The 14,904-nt window shown below is 39.5% G+C and overlaps 1 protein-coding gene and 1 long non-coding RNA gene across 2 annotated transcripts in view; one reads left to right on the forward strand and one right to left on the reverse strand.

Moving 5' to 3' along the window:
- LOC141377992 (uncharacterized) overlaps positions 1-14,904 on the reverse strand; it is a 199,496-nt gene that overhangs the window by 52,075 nt on the left and 132,517 nt on the right. The window contains exon 2 of the long non-coding RNA XR_012391230.1: positions 385-537. This is a non-coding gene — a long non-coding RNA (uncharacterized lncRNA). The remainder of the gene's footprint in view (positions 1-384; positions 538-14,904) is intronic.
- LOC100333534 (uncharacterized) lies at positions 131-14,794 on the forward strand. Its single transcript, XM_073924203.1, has 6 exons — positions 131-177; positions 932-1,099; positions 4,081-5,091; positions 5,890-6,042; positions 9,017-9,151; positions 10,910-14,794. The coding sequence occupies exons 2-6, from the start codon at positions 982-984 to the stop codon at positions 12,499-12,501; spliced, it is 3,009 nt and encodes a 1,002-aa protein (XP_073780304.1). The 5' UTR covers positions 131-177; positions 932-981; the 3' UTR covers positions 12,502-14,794.

The following is a 14,904-nucleotide window of genomic DNA, read 5'->3' on the forward strand; positions in this document are numbered from 1 at the left end:
TTAATTTATTTAATACGACGAGAAACTTCAGTATCATTACTGTTGTTGTTTAGGAACTTTTTTGGATAAATACCTCTGCAAATTTAATCATGTACGCGGGACTTTTATTTTGATATGTATTTGTGACGTCATAAGGGTGCGCCGCGCTGCTGACGACTTTGTTTCAACTGGAGAAAGGTTTGTGTTTTAATCAGTTTAGGTGTTAAACTATTAGTGTTTAGACATTTATTTAGACTTTATTGTCACAATGCGAGTTAAGTATCATTCAGTGTGACATTATAATGTGTTATACTACATTTATGAACAGTATTGTAAGAGTAAACTGCCTCAGTTTATTATGAACAGCCAGTAGTGATCTGAGTAAACTGAACACTGAAATCCAACTCTTAGACAAATCATCAACCTTTTATCAATCTTTTCACCACAGTGAGCACCAAGAGTCTTAAATTCTACACTTAAATGAAAACTCAGTGAACTTTATTTATTCTTAATAATAATAATAATAATAATAATTCATTACAATTGTATAGCGCTTTCCTGGGCACTCAAAGCTTTACTTACACTGATGCTGCATTTAATTCTCATTACAATTATTATTTAATCACATTTTATTTTTAAATGAGGAGGAATAATTATTTTAAAACAACAGAAAATGAAAGGATGTAAAATACACTGACCATATAAAGCATACAGATAATTAAACATGAGTATTAAGGCGTTATAACTAAATATGATGCATCTGTGAAATTAGCATGCTTTAGTGACTCTTTAATGCTAGTTTTGAGTGTGAATTATTGATTGATTGATTGATATTGTCTGATCAATAAAGGCCAGTAACACTGACTCCCTCACTAGTGCACTGACTACTGAACTAGAGAGCTGATGGAGACTGGATTTGTGTCTTTCTGTTCATTATTCTGATCTTCAACAGGACAAACACAGAAGATCTGCTGAAGCGACTGAGCTCAGACTGTTATAAAGATGGCGTTTATTAAAGAGGAGAGTGAAGACATCAAGATTGAAGAAACATTCACAGTCAAACATGAAGAGACTGAAGAAGCTTTCAGAGTCAAACATGAAGATCCTGAGGAACAAACAGGTTGGTTTTCATCCTCAAAGCTCAACATTTGATATTTATATATTAATTTATGAAATCAAGCATGTCTCCTGCTGCAAAAGTAAATTTACATGATTTCACTTTGGAGAGGATTGAATGCTGGGGCAGGCATATAATACCATAACCATTTTATCTTGATTTATTTGTTTTTGTCATTGTGGAGGCCAAAGTCGAAAATAAATGTTTAATGAGTCAGAGCATGAGTTTGACGTAGCAAGCAAATAATTCAAGTCTAGAAGCAAGGCAAAGGCTGTCTAATTCAAAGTCTTGGTCAGGGGTGCCCAATCCTGTTCCTGGAGATCTACCTTACTGCAGAGTTCAGCAGCAACCTTGATCAAACACACCTCTCTTTAATCCGCTTGTTAAGTGTGACGTCACGCGAAGCGGCTTCCGGGTACAAGCGCTCTATTCAACTGAATAGGGAGACTCATGAAATGGTAATCATAAACGTTTACAAAGCGATTTAAGGCTTTCGAAAATCACGATCGCAGTATATATGTCCATGCCTAATATCCGATGGCTAGAAAGTGATAAAATTTTTTATACATTGTTAAAATTTTGGTATTTGTTATAAAGCAAATTGTTGTGTACACTATGATTTTATATAAAATTAACTTTAATGTGTGATAGGAATAAAACGTGATCATAAACTAATGATTTCTCCACTCAAATGAGTGGCGGCTTGGACCCGGAAACAGTATTACATGCGTCACAAACACGTCACCACTTAAAGGGTCACGAAACACCAAAGCACATGTGTTGAGCTGTTGACAGTCGTATCTGTGTCCCACACTGCTAAAAACACTATTAGGACACTTATATTTCACTAAAAAGTGTAAATTGGTTGTTTTTGCGTTATTTCAAGCAAATTCGTACTTCCGGTTTGAAACAAATTTTTGAAGCTGCGTCACGGTCATGAGATAATAGCGTGTATTCCAGCGTGCAGACTGGACGTCTGTGCCAGAGTGAGTCTTATTACGTCTTACAGTGTGCTGCATTAATGCATGAGTAAGGCTTGGTTCAAACCAATCAGCGCGCTCTATTGTGCAACTTCATTAATATTCATTACTGTCACAGTGTTCAGACGACAGAGACGCCACGTTGTGTTGGCAAAACAAGCGTGAAGTGTTGCTTTTATAGTTTGCTGCAGTGAAGTTTTGTTTTCATTTTCTCTCTGTGAGAGCGCAGCTGGAGTCACGTGTGGATTAACAGTGTACGCGACGCTCGACAAAAATAACTTACGTGTCTAAGGAGGATTATTGTTTACCTGAGAGCTGTTCTCATCTGCAAACGCTGAGATCCGGATTCGCTTGTAGTCTCCTCTTAATAAAGACGCGGCTCTAGTTGCTGGTGATTGTCCTGTCTCTACAGATTTGGTAAGTGAGCGACCAGTGCTCTTTGTTTATTCAGTTCGTATTTTATTCGTATCAAACAAACTATTGCACCGAGTGTAAACAAGTTAGCACTAACAGTTACAACCAAACTTTAACCTTGTGTTGGATTTTGTGACCGGAATAACACACGCGGCTTTCTGACGCTACCTGCTGTGTGCATCTAAGTTTCTGGGAAATGCGGAGGGTTTTTTTCTCTCATTCGCCGTGCGGTATCAAACATTGCATGAAAAATACACGATTAGAGCAGCTCCTCGAATCAAATATCTCGTTTGTCGGGAGGGACATGAATGAATTCCCTGAATGAAAGAGCCAAACTGCAGTTAAAGTCCACCATTTAATCATTTGGCAAATAATTTGACTACAGATGTCCATGTAAACACAGTCACTTTGTCCGCTGTGGTTGTGTGTTTTGACTCTGAAACTCAGCACGCCCAAATAGACACTCCCACACCATCCCACTTTTCTTCCTCCAACACTCCCCCCCTAAACAGAGCTGGACACGCCCACTTTTCTGACTTTTTCCAAAGTAGAGGTGTGAAAACACCCTGCTGAAACGAGGGGCTTTCATGGCCCTTTAACAAGCGAATTGCAAGTGCTCCTTCAGATCCTACTTAGTTGGTTTAGTTGATCAGGGATGGAGCTGGACTATCCAGGATGGCAGATCTCCAGGAACAGGATTAGACACTCCTGGTCAAGGTCAATTCGTTGTCTGGCATGAGGCTTTCTTATCTTTCAGTTTTTGTCCAGTTATAAGGTAGCCTAGGTACGAGTGGATGTTTGTGGTTCTGGTGACCACTTGACATGAATTGATGATCATATCAGCAAAAAAGCAGATCAATAGTTCTCAGAAGACCCCTTACTCACTAGCCATTACATAATCTCAGGACATTAATTCCTTCTCTTCTGCAAAGGACTGCAAAGAGATGTTCTTGTCTGCTGATTTGGATTCTAGGTACTCTGATTAAAGTGATTCTGATCATAGGTGTCGACTCATTTGATGGAATCTGCATGATCATGTGGAGAACATTGAGACAGCACTGCGCTGACCCCAATATCTGAGGTGTCGAAAGTGTTATTACAATCTTCAAATTGGTAGTATCAGGATTTTTATTCATTGGAAAATACTTAAGGGTGGCACAGTGGCTCAGTGGTTAGCACTGTCACCTCACAGCAAGAAGGTCCCTGGTTGAGTCCCTGCTGGGTAAATTGGGTAAGCAAAAATTGTCCATAGTGTGTGTGAATGTGAGTGTATGGGTGTTTCCCAATACTGGATTGCCGCTGAAAGGGCATCTGCTGTGTAAAACATATGCTTGAATAGTTGGTGGTTCATTCCACTGTGGTAACCCCTGATGAATAAGGGACTAAGCCGAAGGAATGATGAATGAAATTACCTAAAAGAACGACCATGTAAAATACTTGGAAATTCTTTGGTTGAATTGTATAATGTATAATTGTATAATTGTAAATTGTACAAGTCAATAAGGGTTAACTATATAGTATTGTTTCAACTGAAAATGGTTACTGTCAATTTTGACACCTATGGGGTTTTTGTCATTTTTGTCTCCAAAGAAAACCTGATGCCAGTCAAAGAGGAGAGTCAAGATCAGAACAAAGTAGAAGAGAAAGATCAGCATGAGGAATGTCTGAATTTCAGTTCTAGAGAAAAATCAGAACAGACAAAAACCTCATCACAAACAACAGCTGAATCTAATACCTGCAACCAGTGTGGAAAGAGTTTTGCTCACAAACATTACCTTACAAAACATATGAGGATTCATACAGGAGAAAAGCCATTCACTTGCCCACAGTGTGGAAAGAGTTTCAATCGGCGAGAAAACTTAAAAGAGCATATGAAGATTCATAATGGAGAAAAACTTTACACTTGCCAACAGTGTGAAAAAAGTTTCACTTGGAAACAAAACCTTACAATCCATATGAGGATTCACACTGGAGAAAAACAACACAGCTGCCTACAGTGTGGAAAGGGTTTCACACAGAAATTAAACCTTACAAAACACATGGGGATTCACACTGGAGAAAAACCTTACACTTGCCAACAGTGTGGAAAAAGTTTTTCTTGGAAACAATACCTTACAGACCATATGAGGACTCACACTGCTCACACTGCAGAAAAGCAACATACCTGCCAACAGTGTGGAAAAGGTTTCACTCGCAAACGAAACCTTTTAAATCATATGAGGATTCACACAGGAGAAAAGCCTTACACTTGCCAACAGTGTGGAAAGAGTTTCAATCGGAGAGAATACTTAAGAGAGCATATGAAGATTCACAATGGAGAAAAGCTTTACACTTGCCAAAAGTGTGGAAAGAGTTTCGCTCGCAAACAATACCTTATAATCCATATGAGGATTCATACAGGAGAAAAGCCTTACAATTGCCAACAATGTGGAAAGAGTTTTAATCGGAGAGAAAACTTAAAAGAGCATATGAAGATTCATAATGGAGAAAAGCCTTACACTTGCCAACAGCGTGGAAAGAGTTTTACTTGTAAACAACACCTTAAAAAACACATGAGGATTCACACTGGAGAAAAGCCTTCACTTGCCAACAGTGTGGAATGAGCTTTGCATGTAAAAAAATCCCTTAATACCCATGTGATGTGTCATACTGGATAAAAGCCTGACAACTGTGTTTTTGACAAAAAGTAAATCTTAAATTTCATAAGAGGATTCACAATTAGAAATAACCAAATCAGATTTCGTTAGTGCAGAGACTCATAGACAGGAATCACTGTAATAACTTACACAAGAGGAGAGGATGTCATCACAGGGTGCAATTAAATGCATCCCAAAAACAAGTCAGTTTTCAAGGAAAAAAAAACAGGTTTATGAGAACACTCCCCTTTTGTCCCCTCCCCTTTCCATGCCCTTATCAATGAAATCATCTTGCCAGAAGTCTTGCATCATCTACAAAAACTTGATTTTACCAAGCCTCAAGCAGTTTCACAAAGCATCCTGCGACCCCTCACATCTGTGTGTGCAAGTACCAAGCAATCGGGTCAGTCCATCAGAACTCTCACAATCTGTTAAAGATTTGTAATTCTGCCAAGAGCCTAGGCCACAGGAAGGATTCACAGCCAACAACATCATCCTCTAGCTTCTGTATCCCCTGGTAACCAGCTCCAACTACATCATGCAAATCCTGACCAGACCAGACCAGCGGTGCCGGGATTTCCAAGGGTGTAGGTTTGCTCTTGACAATGGTGGGGAGTCTGAGGACCTATAAATCTCCCTGAACCGAAGTCCCGCTTGCTACTCTGAGAGATTAGGAGAACTGACAGGGATCATATTCCCCCACTGTGCATTTTTATTTTAAGCTGTAAAACATGTGAGATTCTCTGCTATTTATGTTTTTCAGGTTGCAATGCTGAGAACTTAACAAGTGATGGAATTATAAACTCCAGTTGCTTTTATCCCTCACCCAAACTCAGAACTGGACTACACAAGAGTAGGACCCTGCAAGTTACAGAAGGTCCTGCAGAACACCACCCCTCCCCCCGGCCACCAGACTGTAAAGGAACTACAATGCTTCATGAGCTTTGCCAATTTCTACCTACAATCCATCCACAGTCTTATTATATTACCTCTTCACTCACTTCACTTGTCCAGGAAACTCCCCGGTAGAGCAAAGTTATGACATTATCGATCACAAACACAATCTCCATCCTCATGTCACTTCTCAGTCTGTGCCATGTCAAAGACACCCAGATCTTTGCCTGGTGGTAAACTCATTCCATTACTCATTCCACGATGACTCTGATCCTGTATTGGTATTGACAGTGTTTCTGACTTCCATAATTCTGATGGTTTTATCTCTGTTATAGTTGCTGTAGATTGTTTCTCCAAAGCCTGTAAACTCATCCCTCTCCCTGGTTTACCTACTGCAATAGATACAGCAGAACTCTTCTTCCAGCTTGAGCTGAAACTATAGCTCACCTGAGGAGATTGTATTGACCAGGGCCCAGTTTACACCCTTATCTGGAAAGCTTTTCTTCAAACTACTCACCATTTCTGTTAACCATTCTTCTGGTTATCCCCCACAGTCAAATGGCTTGGAGCTCAGACAGTATCTCCGGTGGTACTGTCACAAGGACCAGAACAGATGGAACCGTTTTCTCCTGTGAGCTGAGTATGCACAGAAACCCCTGCACCAAGATACCAATGCCTTAATAACTTTCAATGCCTCTTCAAGGTTTCAGCTGTTGACTACTGGTTTAGAGAGAGTGTGGGATTTATTCAATCTGCAGAAACCCTTAGCAAAGAAAGCAAAAGACAGGAAGTCTGAGACACTCCCCTATCTACCTGACAACAAGGCATGGCTGTTCTGGACCAGCCATCAATCTACACAGTCAATGAGATCTTGGATTTGTGATGCAGAGTCTCCCATCTGGAATACCTGGTCGAATGGGAGGACTATAGACAAGAGCAGGGGTGTCAAACTCAGTTCCTGGATGGCCGCAGCCCTGCACAGTTTAGTTCCAACCATGCTTCAACACACTTACCTGTAGGTTTCAAACAAGTCTAAAGGACATAATCAGTTTGATCAGGTGTGTTTAAATAGGGTTGGAACTAAGCTGTGCAGAGTTGCGGCCCTCCAGGAACTGAGTTTGACACATGTGGACTAGAGGACTGACTAGAGGCAGAGGTCACCACCATGTTGTGTGATGGCATCAGGAGTTACCTCTGGAGAAGTGGTCCATTTTGTTTATATTACTTTATTACTCAGTAAAAAGTAGCTTATTTTGTGTATATAGGGGTCAGATGTGTACTGCAGTCTGAAGACAATATATGTGTGTTTAACTGTCTACTAAAGGTATGTTTTACTGTTCATTTTATTTACATTTTATTTAGCTATTCACACATTTTTAGTTAGTATTCTGGTGTATTTTATTTTTACATATACATTTTTGTATGTGGGTTTTAAGTTTGGTTTCAGGATATAAAAGAAAAATGTGTTCATTGTGTTGTAACTGGAAAGAAGAAATATGTTTTCCTGTACATTTTAATGTATCCTTATATATGTAAATGTGGGTAAATTGTAAAATGTATGAAATGCCTTTACATGCATACTGGAGAAAATAATTAATCTGAACACACAATGCTGCTGTGTATTGATGAGGGGTCAGATGTGCACTGCAGTCTGAAGACAATATATATGTGTTTAATTGTTCACTACAGGGTTGAATAAAATAGTGGAAAGCAGCTCTTGGTGTCTTTGGGAGTAAAAGCAGATGTTGTATTAAGATCATATAAATTTCACACATAAAATGTAAAGATAAAACCTTTTTATAATTTCATCAACCTGAACTTTGTACAGTCATATCTGGTAAAAGTAAACCATAAAGATAAATAGTGAGATAATAATAAAGTATGTTTAAACATTTGAGCAGACACTCATTTAGCTGATTTCTCTGTTTAAAGAGAGACCCGACTCCTGGAACAAATAATGTCTGCACTTAAACACTGTTTAGAGTTTAAGATACATGTGTTAGTAATTATTATAACATTTATTAATTTATTTAATACGACCAAAAACTTGAGTATCATTATTGTTGCTGTTTAAGAATTTTTTTGGATAAATACCTTTGCAAATGTTATCATGCGCACGGGACTTTTATTTTGATATGCATTTGTGACGTCATAAGGGTGCGCCGCGCCGCTGCCGAGTTTGTTTCAACTGGAGAAAGGTTTGTGTTTTAATCAGTTTAGGTGTTAAACTATTAGTGTTTAGACATTTATTTAGACTTTATTGTCACAATGCGAGTTAAGTATCATTCAGTGTGACATTATAATGTGTTCTACAACATTTATGAACAGTATTGTAAGAGTAAACTGCCTCAGTTTATTATGAACAACCAGTAGTGATCTGAGTAAACTGAACACTGAAATCCAACTCTTAGACAAATCATCAACCTTTTATCAATCTTTTCACCACAGTGAGCACCAAGAGTCTTAAATTCTACACTTAAATGAAAACTCAGTGAACTTTATTTATTCTTAATAATAATAATAATAATAATAATAATAATTCATTACAATTGTATAGCGCTTTCCTGGGCACTCAAAGCTTTACTTACACTGATGCTGCATTTAATTCTCATTACAATTATTATTTAATCACATTTTATTTTTTAAACGAGGAGGAATAATTATTTTAAAACAACAGAAAATGAAAGGATGTAAAATACACTGACCATATAATGGGTACAGATAATTAAACATGAGTATTAAGGCGTTATAACTAAATATGATGCATCTGTGAAATTAGCATGCTTTAGTGACTCTTTAATGCTAGTTGTGAGTGTGAATTATTGATTGATTGATTGATTGATATTGTCTGATCAATAAAGGCCAGTAACACTGACTCCCTCACTAGTGCACTGACTACTGAACTAGAGAGCTGATGGAGACTGGATTTGTGTCTTTCTGTTCATTATTCTGATCTTCAACAGGACAAACACAGAAGATCTGCTGAAGCGACTGAGCTCAGACTGTTATAAAGATGGCGTTTATTAAAGAGGAGAGTGAAGACATCAAGATTGAAGAAACATTCACAGTCAAACATGAAGAGACTGAAGAAGCTTTCAGAGTCAAACATGAAGATCCTGAGGAACAAACAGGTTGGTTTTCATCCTCAAAGCTCAACATTTGATATTTATATATTAATTTATGAAATCAAGCATGTCTCCTGCTGCAAAAGTAAATTTACATGATTTCACTTTGGAGAGGATTGAATGCTGGGGCAGGCATATAATACCATAACCATTTTATCTTGATTATTTTTTATAGTCATTGTGGAGGCCAAAATCTAAATTAAATGTTTATTAAATCAGAGCATGAGTTTGACGTAGCAAGCAAATAGTTCAAGTCAGAAGCAAGGCAAAGGCTGTCTGTAATTCAAAGTCTTGGTCAGGGGTGCCCAATCCTGTTCCTGGAGATCTACCTTACTGCAGAGTTCAGCAGCAACCTTGATCAAACACACCTCTCTTTAATTACCAAGTGCTCACTCAGATCCTACTTAGTTGGTTTAGTTGATCAGGGATGGAGCTGAACATTCCAGGATGGCAGATCTCCAGGAACAGGATTAGGCACTCCTGGTCAAGGTCAATTCCTTGTCTGGCATGAGGCTTTCTTATCTTTCAGTTTCGTCCAGTCAGAAGGTAGCCTAGGTACGAGTGGATGTTTGTGGTTCTGGTGAACACTTGACATGAATTGATAATCAAATCAGCAAAAAAGCAGATCAATAGTTCTCAGAAGACCCCTTCCTCACTAGCCACTTCATATTCTCAGGACATTAATTCCTTCTCTTCTGCAAAGGACTGCAAAGAGATGTTCTTGTCTGCTGATTTGGATTCTAGGTACTCTGATTAAAGTGATTCTGATCATAGGTGTCGACTCATTTGATGGAATCTGCATGATCATGTGGAGAACATTGAGACAGCACTGCGCTGACCCCAATATCCGAGGTGTCGACCTTGACAATCAACTGGTTATTGGGACCGGGAGTGATTGCGATAACAGCAAACAGTTTCTTGACAAGGTTTTTTGTGTAAAAGAACATAGTATAGACTAGTTCAATAGGAATGAATCGTTGAAGATTTCTGTTATGATTAAATGATTGTTATATTATTCTGGACTAGAACTGTCAAAAGTGTTATTACAACCTTTCAAGAGTTCACACTGAGCTGATGATTGATTATAAAAGCTTGTTTGGCATGCTGTCCCGGGAGAGAGCCTTGAGCTTATGAGATCCTCGAGCCCAGGGCTCCCTCTCGTTTCAAGTCAGGAGGGGAGTTTGAGCTCAGGTAGATTTCGAGAACTCCCCTGCTGTAGTAACCACTGAACAGTAAGTGATTGGTCTTGGAACCCGGGGGAAACCCACGTGAGCATGGGAAGAAAGTGCAAACTCCACACAGAAATGTCTGCTGGTTTGGTAAAGCATGGTTTGAATGTTCTCCCCGTGTTGGCCTGAGTTTCCTTTGGGTGCTCCAGTTTCACCCACAGTCCAAAGACATGCGCTATAGGTAAATTGGGTAAGCAAAAAATGTCCATAGTGTGTGTGAATGTGGGTGTATGGGTGTTTCCCAATACTGGATTGCCGCTGAAAGGGCATCCGCTGTGTAAAACATATGCTGGAATAGTTGGTGGTTCATTCCGCTGGCTCAGTCCCTTTTTCATCAGGGGTTACCACAAAAGAATGATGAATGAAAATACTTAAAAGAACGACCATGTAAAATACTTGGAAATTCTTTGGTTGAATTGTATACCTAAAAATTGTACAAGTCAATAAGGGTTAACTATATAGTATTGTTTCAACTGAAAATGGTTACTGTCAATTTTGACACCTATGGGTTTTTTTGTCCTTTTTGTCTCCAAAGAAAACCTGATGCCAGTCAAAGAGGAGAGTCAAGATCAGAACAAAGTAGAAGAGAAGGATCAGCATGAGGAATGTCTGGATTTCAGTTCTGGAGAAAAATCAGAACAGACAAAAACCTCATCACAAACAACAGCCGAATCTCATACCTGCCACCAGTGTGGAAAGAGTTTCGCTCACAAACATTACCTTACAAAACATATGAGGATTCACACTGGAGAAAAGCCTTACACGTGCCAGCAATGTGAAAAGAGTTTCAAGCGGCGAGAAAACCTAAGACAGCATATGAAGATTCATAATGGAGAAAAACTTTACACTTGCCAACAGTGTGGAAAAAGTTTCACTTGGAAACAAAACCTTACATTCCATATGAGGATTCACACTGGAGAAAAGCCTTACACTTGCCAGCAATGTGGAAAGAGTTTTAATCGGAGCGAAAACTTAAAAGAGCATATGAAGATTCATAATGGAGAAAAGCTTTACACTTGCCAACAGTGTGAAAAAAGTTTCACTTGGAAACAAAACCTTACATTCCATATGAGGATTCACACTGGAGAAAAGCCATTCAATTGCCAACATTGTGAAAAGAGTTTCACTTGTAAACAACACCTTACAGACCATGTGAGGATGCACACTGGAGAAAAGCCATTCAATTGCCAACATTGTGGAAAGAGTTTTGCTAGGAAACAACACCTTACACGCCATATGAGGATGCACAATGGAGAAAAGCCCCATGCCTGCCTACAGTGTGGAAAGAGTTTCACTTGGAAACATCACCTTGTAACCCATATGAGGATTCACACTGGAGAAGAACAACACAGCTGCTTACAGTGTGGAAAGGGTTTCACACGGAAACTAAACCTTACAAAACACATGAGGATTCACACTGGAGAAAAACCTTACACTTGCCAACAATGTGGAAAGAGGTTTTCTTGGAAACAATACCTTACAGACCATATGAGGACTCACACTGCAGAAAAGCAACATACCTGCCACCAGTGTGGAAAAGGTTTCACTTGCAAACGAAACCTTTTAAATCATATGAATATTCACACAGGAGAAAAGCCTTACACTTGCCAACAATGTGGAAAGAGTTTCAATCGGAGGCAAAACTTAAAAGAACATGAAAAGATTCACAATGGAGAAAAACTTTACGTTTGCCAACAGTGTGGAAAGAGTTTCGCTCGCAAACAATACCTTATAATCCATATGAGGATTCATACAGGAGAAAAGCCTTACAATTGCCAACAATGTGGAAAGAGTTTCACTTATAAACAACACCTTACAGACCATATGAGGATGCTCCATGGAGAAAAGCGTTATACCTGCCTACAGTGTGGAAAGAGTTTCTCCTGGAATCGTCACCTTGCCATCCATATGAGGATTCACACTGGAGAAAAGCCTTACACTTGCCAGCAATGTGGAAAGAGTTTTAATCGGAGACAAAACTTAAAAGAGCATATGAAGATTCATAATAGAGAAAAGCTTTACTCTTGCCTACAGTGTGGGAAGAGTTTCACTTGGAAACAAAACCTTACAAAACACATGAGGATTCACACTGGAGAAAAGCCTTCACTTGTCAACAGTGTGGAATGAGCTTTGCATGTATAAATATCCCTTAATACCCATGTAATGCTGTATACTGGATAGAAGCCTGACACCTGGGTTTCTATTAAAAAAATAAAACTTAAATTTCATAAGAGGATTCACAATTAGAAATAACCAAATCACATTTCGTTAGTGCAGAGACTCATAGACAGGAATCACTTTAATAACTTACACAAGAGGAGAGGATGTCATCACAGGGTGCAATTAAATGCATCCCAAAAACAAGTCAGTTTTCAAGGAAAAAAAAACAGGTTTATGAGAACACTCCCCTTTTGTCCCCTCCCCTTCCTATGCCCTTGTCAATGAAATCATCTTGCCAGAAGTCTTGCATCATCTACAAAAACTTGATTTTACCAAGCCTCAAGCAGCTTCACAAAGCATCCTGCAACCCCTCACATCTGTGTGTGCAAGTACCAAGCAATCGGGTCAGTCCATCAGAACTCTCACAATCTGTTAAAGATTTGTAATTCTGCCAAGAGCCTAGGCCACAGGAAGGATTCACAGCCAACAACATCATCCTCTAGCATCTGTATCCCCTGGTAACCAGCTCCAACTACATCATGCAAATCCTGACCAGACCACACCAGCTGTGCCGGGATTTCCAAGGGTGTAGGTTTGCTCTTGACAATGGTGGGGAGTCTGAGGACCTATAAATCTCCCTGAACCGAAATTCCTGCTTGCTACTCTGAGAGATTAGGAGAACTGACAGGGATCATATTCCCCCACTGTGCATTTTTATTTTAAGCTGTAAAACATGTGAGATTCTCTGCTATTTATGTTTTTCAGGTTGCAATGCTGAGAACTTAACAAGTGATGGAACTATAAACTTCAGTCGCTTTTATCCCTCACCCAAACTCAGAACTGGACTACACAAGAGTAGGACCCTGCAAGTTACAGAAGGTCCTGCAGAACACCACCCCTCCCCCCGGCCACCAGACTGTAAAGGAACTACAATGCTTCATGAGCTTTGCCAATTTCTACCTACAATCCATCCACAGTCTTATTATATTACCTCTTCACTCACTTCACTTGTCCAGGAAACTCCCCGGTAGAGCAAAGTTATGACATTGGCAATCACAAACACAATCTCCATCCTCATGTCACTGCTCAGTCTGTGCCATGTCAAAGACACCCAGATCTTTGCCTGGTGGTAAACTCATTCCATTACTCATTCCACGATGACTCTGATCCCGTATTGGTATTGACAGTGTTTCTGACTTCCATAACTCTGATGGTTTTATCTCTGTTATAGTTGCTGTAGATTGTTTCTCCAAAGCCTGTAAACTCATCCCTCTCCCTGGTTTACCTACTGCAATAGATACAGCAGAACTCTTCTTCCAGCTTGAGCTGAAACTATAGCTCACCTGAGGAGATTGTATTGACCGGGGCCCAGTTTACACCCTTATTTGAAAAGCTTTTCCTCAAACTACTCACCATTTTTGTTAACCACAGACAAATGGTTTGGAGCTCAGACAGTATCTTCGGTGGTACTGTCATGAAGACCAGAACAGATGGAACTGTTTGCTCCTGTGAGCTGAGTATGCACAGAAACCCCTGCACCAAGATACCACTGCCTTAACATATTTTCAGTGCATACTAACCAGCCACCACTCTCTCCCTGGATGGAGGAACCCCTCAAGGTTTCAGCTGTTGACTACTGGTTTAGAGAGAGTGTGGGATTTACTCCATATGCAGAAACCCTTACAAAGAAAGTAAAAGACAGGAAGTCGAGACACTCACCTATCTACCTGACGACAAGGCATGGCTGTTTTGGACCAGCCATCAATCTACACAGTCAATGAGATCTTGGATTTGTGATGCAGGGTCTCCCATCTGGAATACCTGGTCGAATGAGAGGACTACAGATTTGAGCAGGGGTGTCAAACTCAGTTCCTGGATGGCCGCAGCCCTGCACAGTTTAGTTCCAACCATGCTTCAACACACTTACCTGTAGGTTTCAAACAAACCTAAAGAACTCAATCAGTTTGATCAGGTGTGTTTAAATAGGGTTGGAACAAAGGTGTGCAGAGCTGCGGCCCTCCAGGAACTGATTTTGACACATGTGGACTAGAGGACTGACGCGAGGCAGAGGTCACCACCATGTTGTGTGATGGCATCAGGAGTCACCTCTGAAGAAGTGGTCCATTTTGTTTGTTACTTTATTACTCAGTAAAAAGTAGCTTATTTTGTGTATGTAGGGGTCAGATGTGTACTGCAGTCTGAAGACAATATATATGTGTTTAATTGTTCACTACAGGGTTGAATAAAATAGTGGAAAGCAGCTCTTGGTGTCTTTGGGAGTAAAATCAGATGTTGTATTAAGATCATATAAATTTTACACATAAAAATGTAAAGATAAAACCTTTTTATAATTTTATCAACTTTGTACAG

The sequence above is a fragment of the Danio rerio genome, chromosome 15 (genome assembly GCF_049306965.1).
Source record: "Danio rerio strain Tuebingen ecotype United States chromosome 15, GRCz12tu, whole genome shotgun sequence".
Taxonomy (NCBI): Eukaryota; Metazoa; Chordata; class Actinopteri; order Cypriniformes; family Danionidae; genus Danio; species Danio rerio.